Below are 16,513 nucleotides of genomic sequence, written 5' to 3' on the forward strand. Positions count from 1 at the left end.
TGGAGATCAGCAGCTAGGGCACAAGCTACATACATAGGAGCGAGTGGGTTCAAACCCAGCCTCGGACTGCCAAACAACAACAACTACAACCAAAAATCAGCAGGGCATTGTGGGGGGCACCTGTAGTCCCAGCTACTTGGGAGGCTGAGGCAAGAAAATCACTTAAGCCCAAGAGTTTGAGGTTGCCGTGAACTATGATGGCACAGCACTCTACGGAGGGCGACATAGTGGGGCTATGTCTCAAAAAAAGACATGACAATTGAGAAAATAGAAGACAGTATTTGGGGAATTATACTAATTTATATATTGTTAATGCCAAATTTACTTAAAGAAGAAAATTAACATTCAGAAATGTTAGTATATTTTGTGAAATACAAAAATCTTAAAGGTTGGAGAGGCCTCCCAGTTAATGTTAAAAGGTTGACAATATTAATAATAATAAAAATAATAAAAAAACAAAAATAAATAAAAAGGTTGACAATATTGGCCCCGTAAGTGACTCACACAGGTAATCCTACCACTGTGGGAGGATCCCTTGAGCGCAAGAGTTCAAGACCAGCCTGAGCAAAGCGAAACCAATGTCTCTATTAAAAATAGAAAAAAATTAGCTTGAATATTGACACGGGCCTTTAGTTCCACTATTTGGCAGGTTGAGGCAGGAAGATCACTTGAGCCCAGGAGTTTGAAGTTGCTGTGAGGTAGGCCAAGTCCTAGATGACAGAGCATGACTCTCTCTCTCAAAAAATAAGAAAAGGGACTCAGTGCCTGTAGCTCAGTGAGTAGGGCACTGGCCATATACACCAAAGCTGGCAGGTTCAAGCCTGACCCAGGCTTGCTAAATAACTATGACAAGTGCAACCAAAAAAATAGCCAGGCGTTGTGGCGGGCGCCTGTCGTCCCAGCTACGTGGAAGGCTGAGGCAAGAGAATTGCATAAGCCCAAGAATTTGAGGTTGCTGTGAACTGTGACCACACAGCACTTTACCCATGGCGACATAGTAAGACTCTTGTCTCAAAAAAATAAATAAGTAGGGGCGGCGCCTGTGGCTCAGTCGGTAGGGTGCCGGCCCCATATACCGAGGGTGACGGGTTCAAACCCGGCCCCAGCTGAACTGCAACCAAAAAATAGCCGTTGTGGTGGGCGCCTGTAGTCCTAGCTACTCGGGAGGCTGAGGCAAGAGAATCGCTTAAGCCCAGGAGTTGGAGGTTGCTGTGAGCTGTGTGATGCCATGGCACTCTACGGAGGGCCATAAAGTGAGACTCTGTCTCAATAAATAAATAAATAAATAAATAAGTAAATAAAATAAGAAAAGGAAAGAAAGAGATGGGAGATAAAGAAAAAGGAAGGAGGGCAGCGCCTGTGGCTCCGTGGGCAGGGTGCGGGCCCCATATACCAATGGTAGTGAGTTCAAACCCAGCCCCGGCCAAACTGCAACAACAACAACAAAAAAAATAGCCAGTCGTTGTGGCAGGCACCCGTAGTCCCAGCTACTGGGGAGGCTGAGGCAAAAGAATCGCTTAAATGCAGGAGTTGGAGGTTGCTGTGAGCTGTGATGTCATAGCACTCTACCAAGGATGACAAAGTGAGACTGTCTCAAAAAAAAAAAAAAGAAAAGAAAAAGGAGGGCTGTGCCTGTGGCTCAAGGAGTAGGGCGCCGGTCCCATATGCCAGAGCTGGCGGGTTCAAACCTAGCCCCAGCCAAAAAAATCACAAAAAAAAAGAAAGAAAGAAAAAGGAAGGAGGGAGGGAAATGTGAAATGTTAAAAATAAAAATGTTTAAATGAATTATAAAATTAATAGTTATCAATTCTACAGAGAATCCCAATAAAAGCTTACTCCTAAAATGACTGCTATATTTGAATAGGTCACTATTAAATTCCTTTAAATACTGATACCTCCTATTTGTGTAAACAATGCAAATTCTACTTCAGTGCAAAATAGGGTAAGACTCATACTAGCAATAAATTTTTCAGTTTGGAAAAAAAATTTAATATATTTGTTCCCCAATGTTTTATAAGTAAGTCCAAGCAAATTAAACAATAGCATTAATCACTAAACACAAAGTTGGCAGTTGCATATCTAACTAGAGTTCACTATTATACTCCGGGAGCCATTTCCAGGCTCTTCTAACAATGAACACCTGAAACACCCTGAGTATACCACACCTTTTTACTTCACTAACAATGGTCAAGTGGGTGATAGAATAAACTGAGGTACTTATAGAAATCTTATAACCAGTGAATCATATAACTGCTATAGTTGAAACAGCAGGGGCTAGAAAAGTGACTCTTGATTTTTAAAAAATATATACAGTAGATTATTACCTTAAAAGATGAAGGAGTATCTCAGTAATCAGAATAAGAAAATAAAAAATAAACTAGAATTCCCTACGTGAGGCTAATCACCACTCTTACCCTTGAAATTTTTGCAAACAAGAGAGATTTTATTTGAAGTAAACAGTCTTATGTCTCTAGTACATTTGATACTTACAAATAAACATATGGGTTCTATTATGACTTTATGATAAAAATGAAGTCATACCACTCCCCCTAATATAGAAAGTAAAAAGTATCCTATCCTCAGGCCTTTACCCTATAATTTTTTCAGTAAAAAATACAACCATGATGTTGATAACCTAACAATCATTTTAATTTCAAGCTAGAAAAGATGCTAGAAGATCATCTAGAACACAATCCAATGTGATAAAAATCAGATACAGTTGCCAGGCCCCATCTTTATAAAAACTAGGGAAAAATTAGCCGGGCATTGGGGCAGGCCCCTGTAGTCCTAGATTGCTCAAGCCCAGGAGTTTGAGGGCACTGGGAGATGTGACACCAGGGCACTTTACTCAGGGCAATACAGTGAGACTGTCGAAAACAAACAAACAAAAAAGTCATAGATACAGATTTAAGAACAGAAGAGGGGGCTGGGCTCAGCCACATATACTAGAGTTGACGGGTTCAAATCCAGCCCAGCTGCCAAACAATGACAACTACACACCCCCCAAAAAATAGCCGGGCATCGTGGTGGGCGCCTGTAGTCCCAGCTACTTGGGAGGCTGAGGCAAAAGAATCACTTGATAAGAGTAGGAGGTTGCCAGTGTGATGAAAATATGTCAAATGGTCTATAAAACCAGTGTATGGTGCCCCATGATCACATTAATGTACACAGCTATAATTTAATTAAAAAAAAAAAAGAGTTGGAGGTTGCTGTGAGCTGTGATGCCACAGCACTCTACCCAGAGTGAGAGCATGAGACTGTCTCAAAAAAAAAAGAGGGGCTTAAATCACAGCATAGTACAAAAGTAAACATCACCTCCTCTTGGTATGATACACCCCAGCCAAGTTAAATCTGGTTTTCAAACCATATGTGTAAAAAAAAAAAAAAAATAGCAGTAAAGGAATAAAGAATGATTACATCCAAGATCCCTGATGAGTAGAGATGAAATATAAAGCATCTATGTGGGCCACATACTCAAACTGTACTTAATAACTTCTCAGCATGTCACAGAACATAATTGAAAATAAATTCGTATCATAAAAGAAATGAGAACCTCTATTTCCTCCTACACTGCCATTCTTAATCTATGGCTTACAGTTATTTAGGATACTGGCATTAAAATTTTCTTAACTCTAAATATGCCAAAGAGTTGTCAAGTTAAAGTCAGACCAGTTGAGTAAATCCAAGTCATTAACCCACCATAAAGTCATGAGAAAGTGGATGAAGGACAGATTGCTCCTTGAAAGGCTAATCATCAAAAAGGCTGTGGTTCGATGGGTAGGGCGCCGGCGCCATATACCAAGGGTGGCAGGTTCAAACCCAGCCTGGCCAAACTGCAACAAAAAATAGCTGGGCGTTGTGGTAGGTGCCTGTAGTCCCAGCTACTCGGGAGGCCGAGGCAAGACAATCACCTAAACCCAGGAGTTGGAGGTTGCTGTGAGCTATGACACTACAGCACTCTACCAAGGGTGACAAAATGAGACTCTGTCTCCAAAAAAAAAGGAGATATTTTAAATGAAAATGCCAGCAGAAGTAACATATCTCATAATAAAGTCCAGACTTCTATTTTTAAGAGATAAACAAGTGCAATAGTATATAAAAAGGAAGTTTACAACAAGAAGTAACTGCACTAAACAATCCCAAGAGATGGACGGCGCCTGTGGCTCAGTGGGTAGGGCACCAGCCCCATATACCAAGGGTGGCGAGTTCAAACCCAACCCCAGCCAAACTGCAACAACAAAAAAAATAGCCGAGCGTTGTGGCGGGCGTCTGTAGTCCCAGGTACTCCAGAGGCTGAGGCAAGAGAATCGCCTAAGCCCAGGAGTTGGAGGTTGCTGTGAGTTGTGACATCATGCTACTCTACTGAGGGCAATAAAGTAAGACTCTGTCTCTAATACGAAAGAAAAAAAAGAATCCCAAGAGATTAACTTCACCTCAGTTTTCCTAAACTATGATTACTCTTCCCAAGATAGTAAAGAAAAAAAAGTCAACCTCTCAAAGGGAATCCTCAGAATCACAAAAGGCAAAAAAATCTGTTAGTACTTATTTTTCCTTTTCCCAAATTAAACATGCATATTTTATTCCATGTGTTAAAATATTACTTCAGTTATTACCTGGTGAACTTAGAACAATGTATAAGAGTACATATTCAAATTTCATTCTCTCCACACCAATGGCTCATGCTGGTATCCTAGTACTCTGGGAGGCAGACGCAGGTGGACTGCCTAAGCTCAGGAGTTAGAGACAGGTCTCATGTCTACTAAAAATAAAAACACTAGCAGAGTATAGATGCCTACAAGGCATCTGTAGTCCCAGCTACTTGGGAGGCTGAAGCAAGAGGATCACTTGAGCCAAGAGTTTGAGATTGCTGTGAGCTATGATGATGCCACAGCACTCTACCCGGGGTGACAGAATGAGACTCTGTCTCAAAAAAATAAATAAATCGTTTTCATGTACTTCAGATATGTTCCAGATTAACTATGAGTTGATACATTTTTGATTTCACCAGTCTGGTCTCCTCTTCACCACCAAGAAATAACCCACCCCCTGTCTTCAGACACCCTCAATATAAATAGAACCTGCCTTGCCACAATGAAAGCAATAATCCCCATTAGAGCAAAATATAAAGAGGCTCATTACACACCCCACCCCAAAATACTCAACTATAATAAAAATACCAGGAGTAACAAAATTCTAAATTATCCTTTAAAATTATTTTCCTACCTTCACACTGGTTCCTTGGAAGAATCTTCCACCTTGTTTTTATCACATTTTCCAAAATTTGTAGACCATAATACTGAAAATTGGAGAATAGAACCATGTGAATATATTGCTGTAGGACTGGCAACTTTCAGGATTCACAATGGACAGACATTCACACATTTACGTCTAAAGTTTCAAAAACATTATATGCTACCAAGTTTAATTACATATATTAACAAGGATCTATTCACCCATATACTGAGTTTTCATGCATTTTCCTCATTTTACTGTTTACTATTCTATGTAACGTCCTGCTGTTTATATACATGCTCACACCAGGAGGAAGAACCAAATAAAAAGCCCTTTAGCAGCCAAATAGGCTTATTTGTAGGAGGAGAAGTAGCAGCCAGATATGAATTCACAGCATAAATGACTGCTTATAGGCTCACATATTTTAACACAACCAGGCCCCTAAGAATTTAGCAGCTTGGATGCTATCAAGCTTCCTACTATCTTCTAGGAGTTTAAGCTTTTGGCCAAATATTATTGTCACAGATACTTTCTATGTAAAGTGTTTACAAGCATCACTGGTGTGTTACTTAAGGAGCAGCAAGACAACCCATGGGTTTATTTTAAATTTTAACCCCACCCTTCAGTTGCTATTTCTACTAATTTAAAGATAAACTTTTGTGCACAGTCAAAATAATACACAAATGCATGTTGCAATCTGTATCTACCTTTCAGGTATTCCTTCCTAAATATAAGAGTTATAACTAAAAATGTAAGGTAATTAAAAAATAGAAATACCACTTTCAAGCCATTTTGTCCCTCCTGCTGATTACTCACTCTAAATAGTCAACAATGTTTGTAAGAATTTATAAAACTCCAGGATTTATTACCTGAAATTATTCCTATGACCAATTAGTGTGGATAGGCAGGAGGAAGAAAAGGGATAAAAATGTTGTGGTTATGTTTCAACTGGAGTAATTAGGGAAGAATCAGCTATAATACCTGAAAGGTAAACTCATACATATATAGACATATATCCCCAGATTGCAAGTTTTGGCTGAGAATAAGAGTTCATCTTTAAAATGGTTAGTCATTACACAATAATATAGGAGGCATTAGTATTTCAACCAAAGGGATCATGTGAATGCTCAGTTTATCCAAAGCACAATATAGACTGTCCCAAACTACATTGTGCTCAAACAGTGAATGTTTTTGCTGTTTTCTTCCATTTTAACATTTGATACTTTTCAAGAAAATTTAGCCATTTGAACTAAAAATCCTACATTTACAGAACATTCCTTAAAGACTTTCAAAATAAAAACAAGGCCAAAGTAAAATTCTGAAATTACAAATTTGGTGCTATTAAATGTTTCATAATCAGCAGTAAATAATGAAGTTTTCTAACCTGTTCATTTTTAAGAACACATTTCTCTACACATCTAGATCTCAAAAGAAATGTTAACCAAGAAAAAAGGACAAGTTTCTGATTGAAATTTAATTTAGCTTTTAAAAACATCACTCTAAAAATTTAATTTCATAGGCACAAAATTAGATATTCAAAAGACAAAGCAACTGTTTGCTATTTATCTGCTTGCTAATAATCAATTAAAAAGCCCTTCAAAAAGCTAAGAAACAAAACCTGCCACAAATATCAGTTAGAAATAATAAAAATGTTTTAAAGTTCCCCCCTTTTTTGTTACATTCCTTTATTTGCTTCTTCTTCTCTGCTACTTTGTTACCTAAAATGCCTACTTACTAACCTCTAGTCCTTTTTCCAATTGTAAAAAGGTAGTATAAACTTGCTTAAGAGGCAACTGATATTTCAAGAGGGCTAAAGCATAGAGCCCAATAAAAGCTTTGCACAGGTTAGGTCAAAGGAATACATATATCACCATCATTATATCCTAAGACCCAATCTCTCCTAAAAGACACTGCATATGGAACTGAAACAAAAAGAATCCACATTCCTTTGACAAGAAGTATTTTGGTTAAAAAGCCTGAAGTTACAGCCAAAGCTAAAAGCCAGAGATAAATTACCACTTTGGAAATATCTATAAATAATCCAAACATTCTAAAGAATTAAACTGCTGTTTTACATCTTAGAATTTGAGAAATCCACTGCTGAGTTATGAAGATGAGGGACAGATAACAGCAAAGACTAAATGAAAAAATAAATGCATGAAATGATCCCTATGGTAGAAATTTCTACTGAGCCCTTAGAAATACTTATTTTATGCATTGAATTCCCCTTTCCCCTCCCACCACCCATGAAACAAAAACAATTGATGAACAGAATTCAGTTAAAGGGAATCAAAAAGGTAGACCTTGTGGAGGCCTGCCGTCAAAGCCTAGCTGTGTCAGTTGCACAGGAAGACACCCCTTTTCTTCCTATTACAAGCAATCAACATAATGGAACATTATGATTAATATCAGGTAGTGTTAACATCTTTAAAGAAAAAAAAATGATTGCATAAAAGCCAAATGTTATAGTGCATAAATTTAGCACCAAATCATTTGTAATTTATGTAAATTGAAGAATTCTTTACCTGTTGCTTTCTTTCTGTTCCTCTAATCATCTCATTTTTCACAAGACAAATTTGAGTTTTTAAAAATACTGTTGATAAATCAACTTAAACATTAGTAATGTCTGTCAGTATAAAAAGCAAAATTTACCAGGCAAGCAAACAGGCAAACACTGTTATGTTACTTAAGGTTAGCACTTTGAGGAAGTTCTGGACTGTATTTTTGCCCTAAAATTTACAAGATGTCAAAACTAATTAATATTTTTAAACTGCTAATTAACATAGTCTGATTTCAGAAACAAATGTGAACATGGCTATATTCTGTTTTAACACAGTAGATATCAAATGGAAACCTTTTGTGTATTAAACAGGATGCCATGGTATTTTATTACTTTATAGGTAGTTTAAAGAGAAGTGTGAATCATCAAGCCTAGACAGTCAAAACACATTTTGATCAACCCTTCTGTTCAAACTTCAGAAAAAAAGACCCAAATTATAACATTTTTAATTGTAAATAAAAACTGAGTGCTGTCCCATTAAAAGCATTGGTACTATGGAGTAGGGTTTTTAAACTGTCCACAACTGTGTTGGAGGTGCCTAGCCTGTATTATATTGATTACTTGCCCAAAATAATTCCTCTGATGTTGTTTCATCTCTGAATTACATTCAGAATTTATGCTACTTAAAACCTACATACATATATCTAAAAAGAAAAAAAAAACAAATCCACCAACCAAAAAAAAGCCACCTTGCATACTAGTCCCAATGACAAAACTTCATTCATAATTCTTAGGACTATTTGCAAGAATTAATTCTATGTTTAAGACTAAATTTTGAAATAAGATAACAATATAAAATGATTTGAGATAACAATTCCTAAGACTAAAAATGAGATACCTTCCTCAAAGTTTATGACTGGAAGAAAAGAAGAGATAACGGATTTTAAAACCGCCACTTGCTTACTTTCGTGTTCATATTCTGTGAAAACTCCAAAATTGTGTCAACTCTTGTCCACGCATCAGGATGCTCCTTTAAATGTGTCAGTACTTCTTGAGCCATTCTTTGCTAAAATATTACACAAAAAATTTTAAGCTAAATTGTTCTTTTCAATTATTTGAGATGAAATGTATTAAACAAGGCACAAATCCTAATAGGACTGTAATATTATCAACTCCAAAACAGTCACAAAGTAGTTAGGCCTTATAGAAATTAATAAAAATATGTAATTATCAAACTTCAATTTAAAATAATATATATTTTTCCTTACAAACAAACTGCCTTTTTGTGTAAATTTGGTGTACTCAGTAGTCCCAAAGCTCAACTTAATTTTAACCAATGCAGTAAAAACAACCAAAGGCAACAAAAATTCACATCTACTTAGATAAATTATGTAGCGGTATACTTTACTTTTTCTAAGAGTCATCAAAATACCTCTAAGCAACTTTATCTACAAATACATTGTATGGAAAAACTTATGAAACTAGATCCCATAAATCCCAAATACCTATACATACAAAAAAACCTGGGTGGCGCCTATGGCTCAGTGAGTAGGGCGCGGGCCCCATATACCGAAGGTGGCGGGTTCAAACCCAGCCCCAGCCAAACCGCACCAAAAACAAAAAAATAGCCGGGCATTGTGGCGGGCGCCTGTAGTCCCAGCTGCTTGGGAGGCTGAGGCAAGAGAATCGCATAAGCCCAAGAGTTAGAGGTTGCTGTGAGCCATGTGACGCCATGGCACTCTACCCGAAGGCGGTACAGTGAGACTCTGTCTCTACCAAAAAAAAAAAAAAAAAAAAAAACCGTAAAGACTCTTACACATTTGTTGTAACCCTATTTTTTTTCTATTTTGAAATTTCGCTAATTTCATATATTAAATCTTAGTTTATTTAGGAACTATTTCCTTTTGTGTTTTCCTATTTTAAAAACGTAAACTCAGAAGATACACATACTAAACCTATGTACTCATCATCTAAAAATTAGTATTAACAAATATTAACATTTTGTTGTGCTTAGATCAGTTTTCTTCTAAACTTACAGAAGTCATCTTTGTACTTTTCCTAGTGTGACTTCCTTCATTTATTCCTTCTTTAGGAGGTAGTCACTTTCATAAATTTGCTGTCTTTTCTTGTCCATATTTTCATGGCATGTGCATGAATGTACTGTTACTACCTAAATTTTTTTTTTTTTTTGAGACAGTCTCACTATGTCACCCTTGGTAAGAGTGCTGTGCCATCACAGCTCACAGCAACCTCCAGCTCTTGGGCTCAAGCGATTCTCTTGCCTCAGCCTCCCAAGTAGGTGGGACCGCAGGCACCTGCCTCAACACCCAGTTATTTTCTGTACTAGTTGTTATTGTTGTTTAGCTGGCCTAGGCCAGGTTCAAACCAGTCAGCCTCAGTCTATGTGGCTGGCACTGTAACCACTGTGCTACGAGAACCGAGCCTGTCATAGTTTTTAAGGTTCAGTCACATGTATATAGTTTCTCCATTTTAATGATTGTAAGTTTTTTACCATTTTACAAAATCAAAGGCTTTTAATTCTACTGACAACTTTTTTTCCAAAAACTACAGCTTACTTTACTATTTCAACTTTCAAGGCTGTTTTCTAGCCCAATTGGATCTTTCTGTTTCTTTTACCTATGTCTATTAAAAGTTATAAGCAAAAAGTAAAGTTGGATGGTTTTTAAACGTGTCCGTTATCTCTTAGACTATACTTTATCAATGATTACAAAGAAAGCATCACAAAGAGGGTAGGAAGCATTTTTACTTCATCTCTGACACAGACACCACATAATCTCTGGTTTGGCTTTTATTCCAAACTTACACTTATTTTGGCTTTGAGGTTAACAATGATCTTTTCCTCAAGTAGCAAACAATCACATTCATGATTATGCTATATATCAACCAAAAATACACACTGCTTATTATATAACATCTTTTAGAGATACACACTCAATTTATATGGAGAAAAAAATAATCACATTCATGATTATTCTATACATCAACCAGCAAAGCATACTGCTTAGTCTATAAAATCTTTTAGAGATACACAATCAATTTATTTGAGAATTCCACCAGAACCATGGAAAAACATGCTTTTCACAACGTGGAATTGGGAAGAAAAATCAGTTGCCTGCTTCCACCATGAGGGTATGGGGTTAGAAGTTAAGGGCATAAAGTGTAAGCTTTCACAATATAATTTTTGTTGTTTCATTAAGATTCTAAGGAGGTATAATTGTGCCATATGAGAAATGAGAAAAGGCAGAAAGAACAGTAATGTGTGTTATCCTCAGTGTTTTCATTTTCCCCCTGAGAATGTCTAGGTAGATATCCTTATCTAACTAGAGATGTGAACATGTTGAGCACATAAAATAGTAAAAATATCTAGAGGATGAAGTACATCAAAGATCTATGTATAGTAAAAGTTAACTTGGTGAAGCTATTTTGTCAGATCCTTTGAAGCGAGTATTTCTCACACTATCACCATTCATTTCAGTCTCTGCATAAATCATGTACTTGTTATTATTTTACTTTCTGAAGTTACTTCTAGTATTTGTATTCTAATGTCTTCTTCTAATCCCACCATCTTTACATAGTATTTCTTATTAACTTAAAAGTCCAGCAAGAGTGAAAAAATAAAAGACGGAAAAGGAAACTAAAAAGGTCGGTAGCACAGTGGTTACAGCCACATACACCAACCACATACACGGAGGCTGGCGGGTTCGAACATGGCCTATCCCTGCCAAACAACAATACCTGCAACAAAAAATAGCCGGGCATTGTGGCAGGCACCTGGAGTCCCAGCTACTTGGGAGGCTGAGGCAAGAGGATCGCTTAAGCCCAAGAGTTTTAGAGGTTGCTGTGAGCTGTGACGCTACAGCACTCTACTGAGAGCGACATAGTGAGACTGTCTCAACAAAAAAAAACAAAGAAAGAAAAGAAAGAAAGAAAACTAAAGAGAAGAAAACCTAACATCTCCCTGTGCTACTAACTGAATGGTGAAAGCATTTCAGTTGCTAAGCAATAGATTCAAGAGTTCAAGATACTTAGCCAAACACAATATTGGAGAAAACATTCAACTCTTCCCTGTATCTTTTTTTCTGGCTGTCTACTTGGCTAAAAATAGAAAAATGCTTATTATAACAGAAGGCAATACTAATATTACTTTACACTGTGCAAAAGTTCTCCCTACATATTAAAAGCCACTCTTCCATATAATTTCTTCCACTCCAGTTAGTCTTTTAAAAAAGTTAGGCTACCTACAGTTGACTTTAAAAGTTTAATTAACATAACATTTTAGTTATCATTATTAGTGCATATTTTAGCTAAGTAGCAAAAAAACAAAATTAAGAAAGCACACATATTTTGAAACAATGCATTTACATCGTATGTGCTACATCTGTCATTATACTTCCAAATGCACCCTTTAAATAGGTGCTTTACAAACTTCATCACTAACCTTCCAATCTCTTGGAGGATAATTAAAGTAATGACCAAAGGTCATCCTAAAATCAAATTAAGACATCTAACACTAAATACATTCTTTTCACAATAGTTTTCTCCTACTCCTTCTCATTTAACACAAGACTCCTACAAGGAGGTGGTGGTATATGAATAGTCAGAATCATTAAGTTTGAAGAAGTGACTTTAAGAGAGAAGGAGTTCTCACCTGGCTTTGAGTTCTAAACCTCAGTTTCCTCATTATTACACAGCAAATGTAAGTTTGCCAGTTATTTTTATGTAACTCATCTATCACATGAGATATAAATATAGGATAGAACCTCCATAGTCAACCACCTGCCTACAATGGCCACCTCCTTAAGATGACCTAATTTTCATAGAATGGACAAGCAAATGTACCTACCAGTACAGTAGGCCTAGTTCCTTATGTTAACCAGTTTGTTACAATCCATTGGTCAACTTACTACAGACATACCGATCCTTTTATTTTATTTTCGGGAAAGCTGACCCTTACAAATAAAAAATACTATGAAATACTTTTCTACATCTACTTTTTATTAACAAGTCAACATTAAAATAATACTGATATGTGCTGGTTTATTCATACCTTTATGGGCTAGTTTAGTCGTAACTTTAGATATTGTGAACCAAGTTTAAGAAGGCAAAGATTAAACAGTATTTGTAGCTGAAGCAACATGAAAAATTAAATGCCCTTCTTTCTAATGACTACAGACCGGTGCTTCCAAAAATAATTCAAAGCTGAATCCAATTTTATTTCATACTTTGCTCCAAAAGCAGTTGTTTTCCACATTCATGTTAGAAATGAAGCGTAAAGCTCCATGCTAAATGTACAGCATATGGAAACTATGTGACATATAAATAAATATTAACAGATAACTTTTTCAAGAATGCTTTTAGAGATAAAAATATACAGATCAAAAGCCCCTAGTAGTGTAGACCTGGACTAACAAGCTTACAGAATCACTGCAGAGAAATGTTTTTTTACTCTCACAACTTCCACGGCCCTTTCACTTTTCAATTTCCTCTGTATAATAAGTGAAATATTGTTGTTGGATTTTACAAGGGAATGGAAGTATTTAATTTAAGCATGTATACAACATACTTTTTGAATTATATAAAAAACACCCTACTATATCTACCTCTCAAGTTTCTAAAAAGTGTGATGGCACTCATGGCTTGTAACTACATAAACATAAATACCCTGACAATATAAATAACTTCATAATCTAGTAGGTGAACATATCTAGACAGAAATCTACTGTTTCGGCAACAAAATTATACTATTTGATGTTACCTTAAGAGATTTCTAACTGCAGACATTTTTCACTCATTTGGAAATATTTAGCTCTAGAGGGTGAAGGTCCAAGATTGTCCAGTTTCTTGTGACACAATTGAAAATTTTACATATTCCTGTCTCCCTTATGTTTTGAGAATTAAAAAAACAAAAACGTTTATTCAAAATATGGCTTATGATTAAGGTAATTCTCTACATTAACAGTAGAGATTTGACAAGTGTCCCCAAATTAAGTGACATCTACCAAGCATTTAATAACATTGTGCTTTGTTTATTAAAAAAGGTTTATGAAGTTAAGGCTAGAACAAGTATAATAATCCAAAACATCCCACTCTAACCATGTCAAACATGATGCAATTTTCTTCCTCCAAATTCTCATTACAGTTACCATATAATCCCAAAGTAATGCAAACTATAGAATACTTTTTTGAAAGGTGATAATTTAAAATTTTATTCTAAACCCAGCAACTTTGTTACACTGTAATAATGTTGTAAGGTTTTAGTTGGCTACTTTACCTGGGCTCCTTCTCCATGGTATAAGCAATTCACCACATTGTCTAATAAGTTGATATCCAGTTTTTGGCTGAAATCAAGCAGCTGACGAGCTGCATGGTCTGCTAACATTGTCATAATTGCTGGCATAGATTACTGAAAATAAAAAAAAATAATTGAAGCTGTCTATGAAGTTTTGTTATGTTTAGTCAAAAACTTCCTGCTCAAGTCATTTTACTCTAACCACGGTCTTACAAATATTTTAATGAGTATGTCAGAGACTATCTAAAACTAAGATAGTATTAAGCATGGACTAAAGTTCAAGTGAATGTAGTGTTTAATATTTCCTTAGCAGGATCTTCTGTATAGGTCAATAAAAAAAACTCACTGCAGATAATTTTTAAGATATGATATAAAGACAGGACAGAATTAAATATAGACATACAAGATTTCCTATTGTTTACAACAATGAATAATAAATAGGCATCACAAGGCTCACAAATCTTGGTATCAATTCCCTTATCCTCTATAGAACTTGGTTTTAACACTAAAGTTAACCATTCAAATTGTTTCTTTCAATTCTCAATGATTTGAGGGAATGAAATTACATTGATAAGCACACTGATTTGAATATGAGGTCTAGAAAAAAAGATTTATGGCACTATGTCAAAGAAGATATTTTTAAATTTCCAAATATTCACTGGTAAGGTAAAAGCATGCCCATTTCCAAATAAAAACAAATGCTAACAGAAAATGAGCTACTTCACCTTAAATACGTACTGGCTCCAACCTTCTGGTTCATATGCAATGTTATCCTTTTAAGAGGATTCTACTCTAAGATGCTGGCACACATCCACATTTTTGTTGCCCAGAATTACAAAAAAATCGTTCCTCTGCTTTTTCTTCAAAGCCAATGCCGCTGCGGACTGATTCAGTCCTTAACCTTTTGGCTAAAATGCCTTAATATCAGATGAACACAATAGTTCCAGCTCAATTTTTAAATTCGCAATTTTGTATAAAATTACAGAGGCCTCAGGACATCCGGAGAGCTAGCTATACATGAAACTCCTCCTTTTAGTGCATTTAGAACAAGGTCAGATGGTCATCCCCACTTCTTGCCCTCCTTCCAAGTCCAAAAAAAAAAAAAAGTGGCTCATTTGAGCATGTTTGGGCAAACTAGCTTGATTGGGGGGGAAAAGGCATTAGTTCATGGCCATTTTATATAAGTCATAAAATGCTCCTAATAATGGCAGCAATTTCAACTTTAAAGCAAATGATTTAAAGATGATGTCTGTTACAACAAATTAGAAATCCAAAAGATGAGTCACCTAAGCTAGGTATAATGTAAAAACATTTTTAAAACGAATAAAAAAAAAGAAGAGTTATTTTTTGCTCCCCTACCTCTCCACTCCCCTAAGTCTTTTGGTCCATTATTGACAATTAAAGCTGATGAGACTTCAAAAAAAATTTGTATTTAGTATTAAACAAGTGTTTTTTAAACCACAGAACACTTGCCACACACCACAAAAACCCTGAGATCTAAATACTAAGATGAGAAGAAAGGCATATTCCATCAATAAATGTGTGAACTTTGCTCCACTTCAAGTACCATAAAATTCTAAGAAAATCAGAACGATCTTTAAAACTGAGGCTTTAAAATAAATGTCCACAAAGTACGAAGATCTGTGCACCAGGTTTCCTTTTTTTTTTTTTTTTGGTTATAAACGAACAAAGTTTTCTTCTACTTATTCCTACCAGTCATAATTTATTGCCAAACCAAAAGGATTAAGTAACTCTGTAAAAAGTTTCAAGTACACCGTCTGAGCTCTTTGAGGGAGATTTATGTGAAAAACAAGATTTAGAAAAGAAGCGCTCCAGTACAATAGTTTGCCATCCTTAGAACTAGCAGTTATCTTCGAAAATGACCTACCTATTCTTGAACAGCACGTAGTACAGAAATGGCGGCTTTGTGGTCAATGCCAAGCACATTTAGTCCCCCAAATCAAACAGCTTCCAAAACATTCTTTCCACTAACAGCAGTGTCCCCACACGCTTAAGATACAACACATTCGGGTAGAAAGCCAACAACCATAGTGGGAAAGGTGTTAACCACAAACGCTCTTTTCTTGTTGGGCCCCTCAATCCTAAAATCCACTCACTGGATAGCATATACTAAGGATTATCCAGCTTAATAGATAATGCTGTGTGTGACTCTACAAGAGAATTACAAAATATACACTCTGGCAGCTCTTCTTCAAAACCCAGAAAATCATAGTCGTTGCTAATATTAACTTCACACAGAGAAAAAAAAAAAAAGTCGCTACAAGGCTAAAGACTGCTACTTAGGAGTGTGGGCAACCGGCTGCTTCATTCACGAGAAACACACCTCACTAGCGCCCGCCCTCCCCTCGCTTCCCACCTTAACCGATTTGCAGCACTTCTAACTATAGCACACAGAAGCACGCACTCACCCCGCCCATACTCGGAGGAGGCATTTAGACCCGGCGCCTTAA

At 36.2% G+C, this 16,513-nt stretch overlaps 1 protein-coding gene across 2 annotated transcripts in view; it reads right to left on the bottom strand.

Annotated features, from left to right (window-relative positions):
• XPO1 (exportin 1) overlaps positions 1–16,513 on the bottom strand; it is a 48,204-nt gene that overhangs the window by 30,092 nt on the left and 1,599 nt on the right. Inside the window, exons 2-4 of one of the 2 annotated variants that reach the window (XM_053589540.1) lie at positions 14,025–14,156; positions 8,697–8,798; positions 5,224–5,296 (exon numbers count right to left, since the gene is read on the bottom strand). In XM_053589540.1, coding sequence (XP_053445515.1) covers positions 5,224–5,296; positions 8,697–8,798; positions 14,025–14,150 — 301 coding nt within the window. In that variant the 5' untranslated portion in view covers positions 14,151–14,156. Of the gene's footprint in view, positions 1–5,223; positions 5,297–7,757; positions 7,826–8,696; positions 8,799–14,024; positions 14,157–16,513 lie in introns of those variants that run through there. The other variant, XM_053589541.1, reaches the window with a different exon arrangement.

Source organism: Nycticebus coucang, chromosome 4 (assembly GCF_027406575.1).
Source record: "Nycticebus coucang isolate mNycCou1 chromosome 4, mNycCou1.pri, whole genome shotgun sequence".
Lineage (NCBI taxonomy): Eukaryota > Metazoa > Chordata > Mammalia > Primates > Lorisidae > Nycticebus > Nycticebus coucang.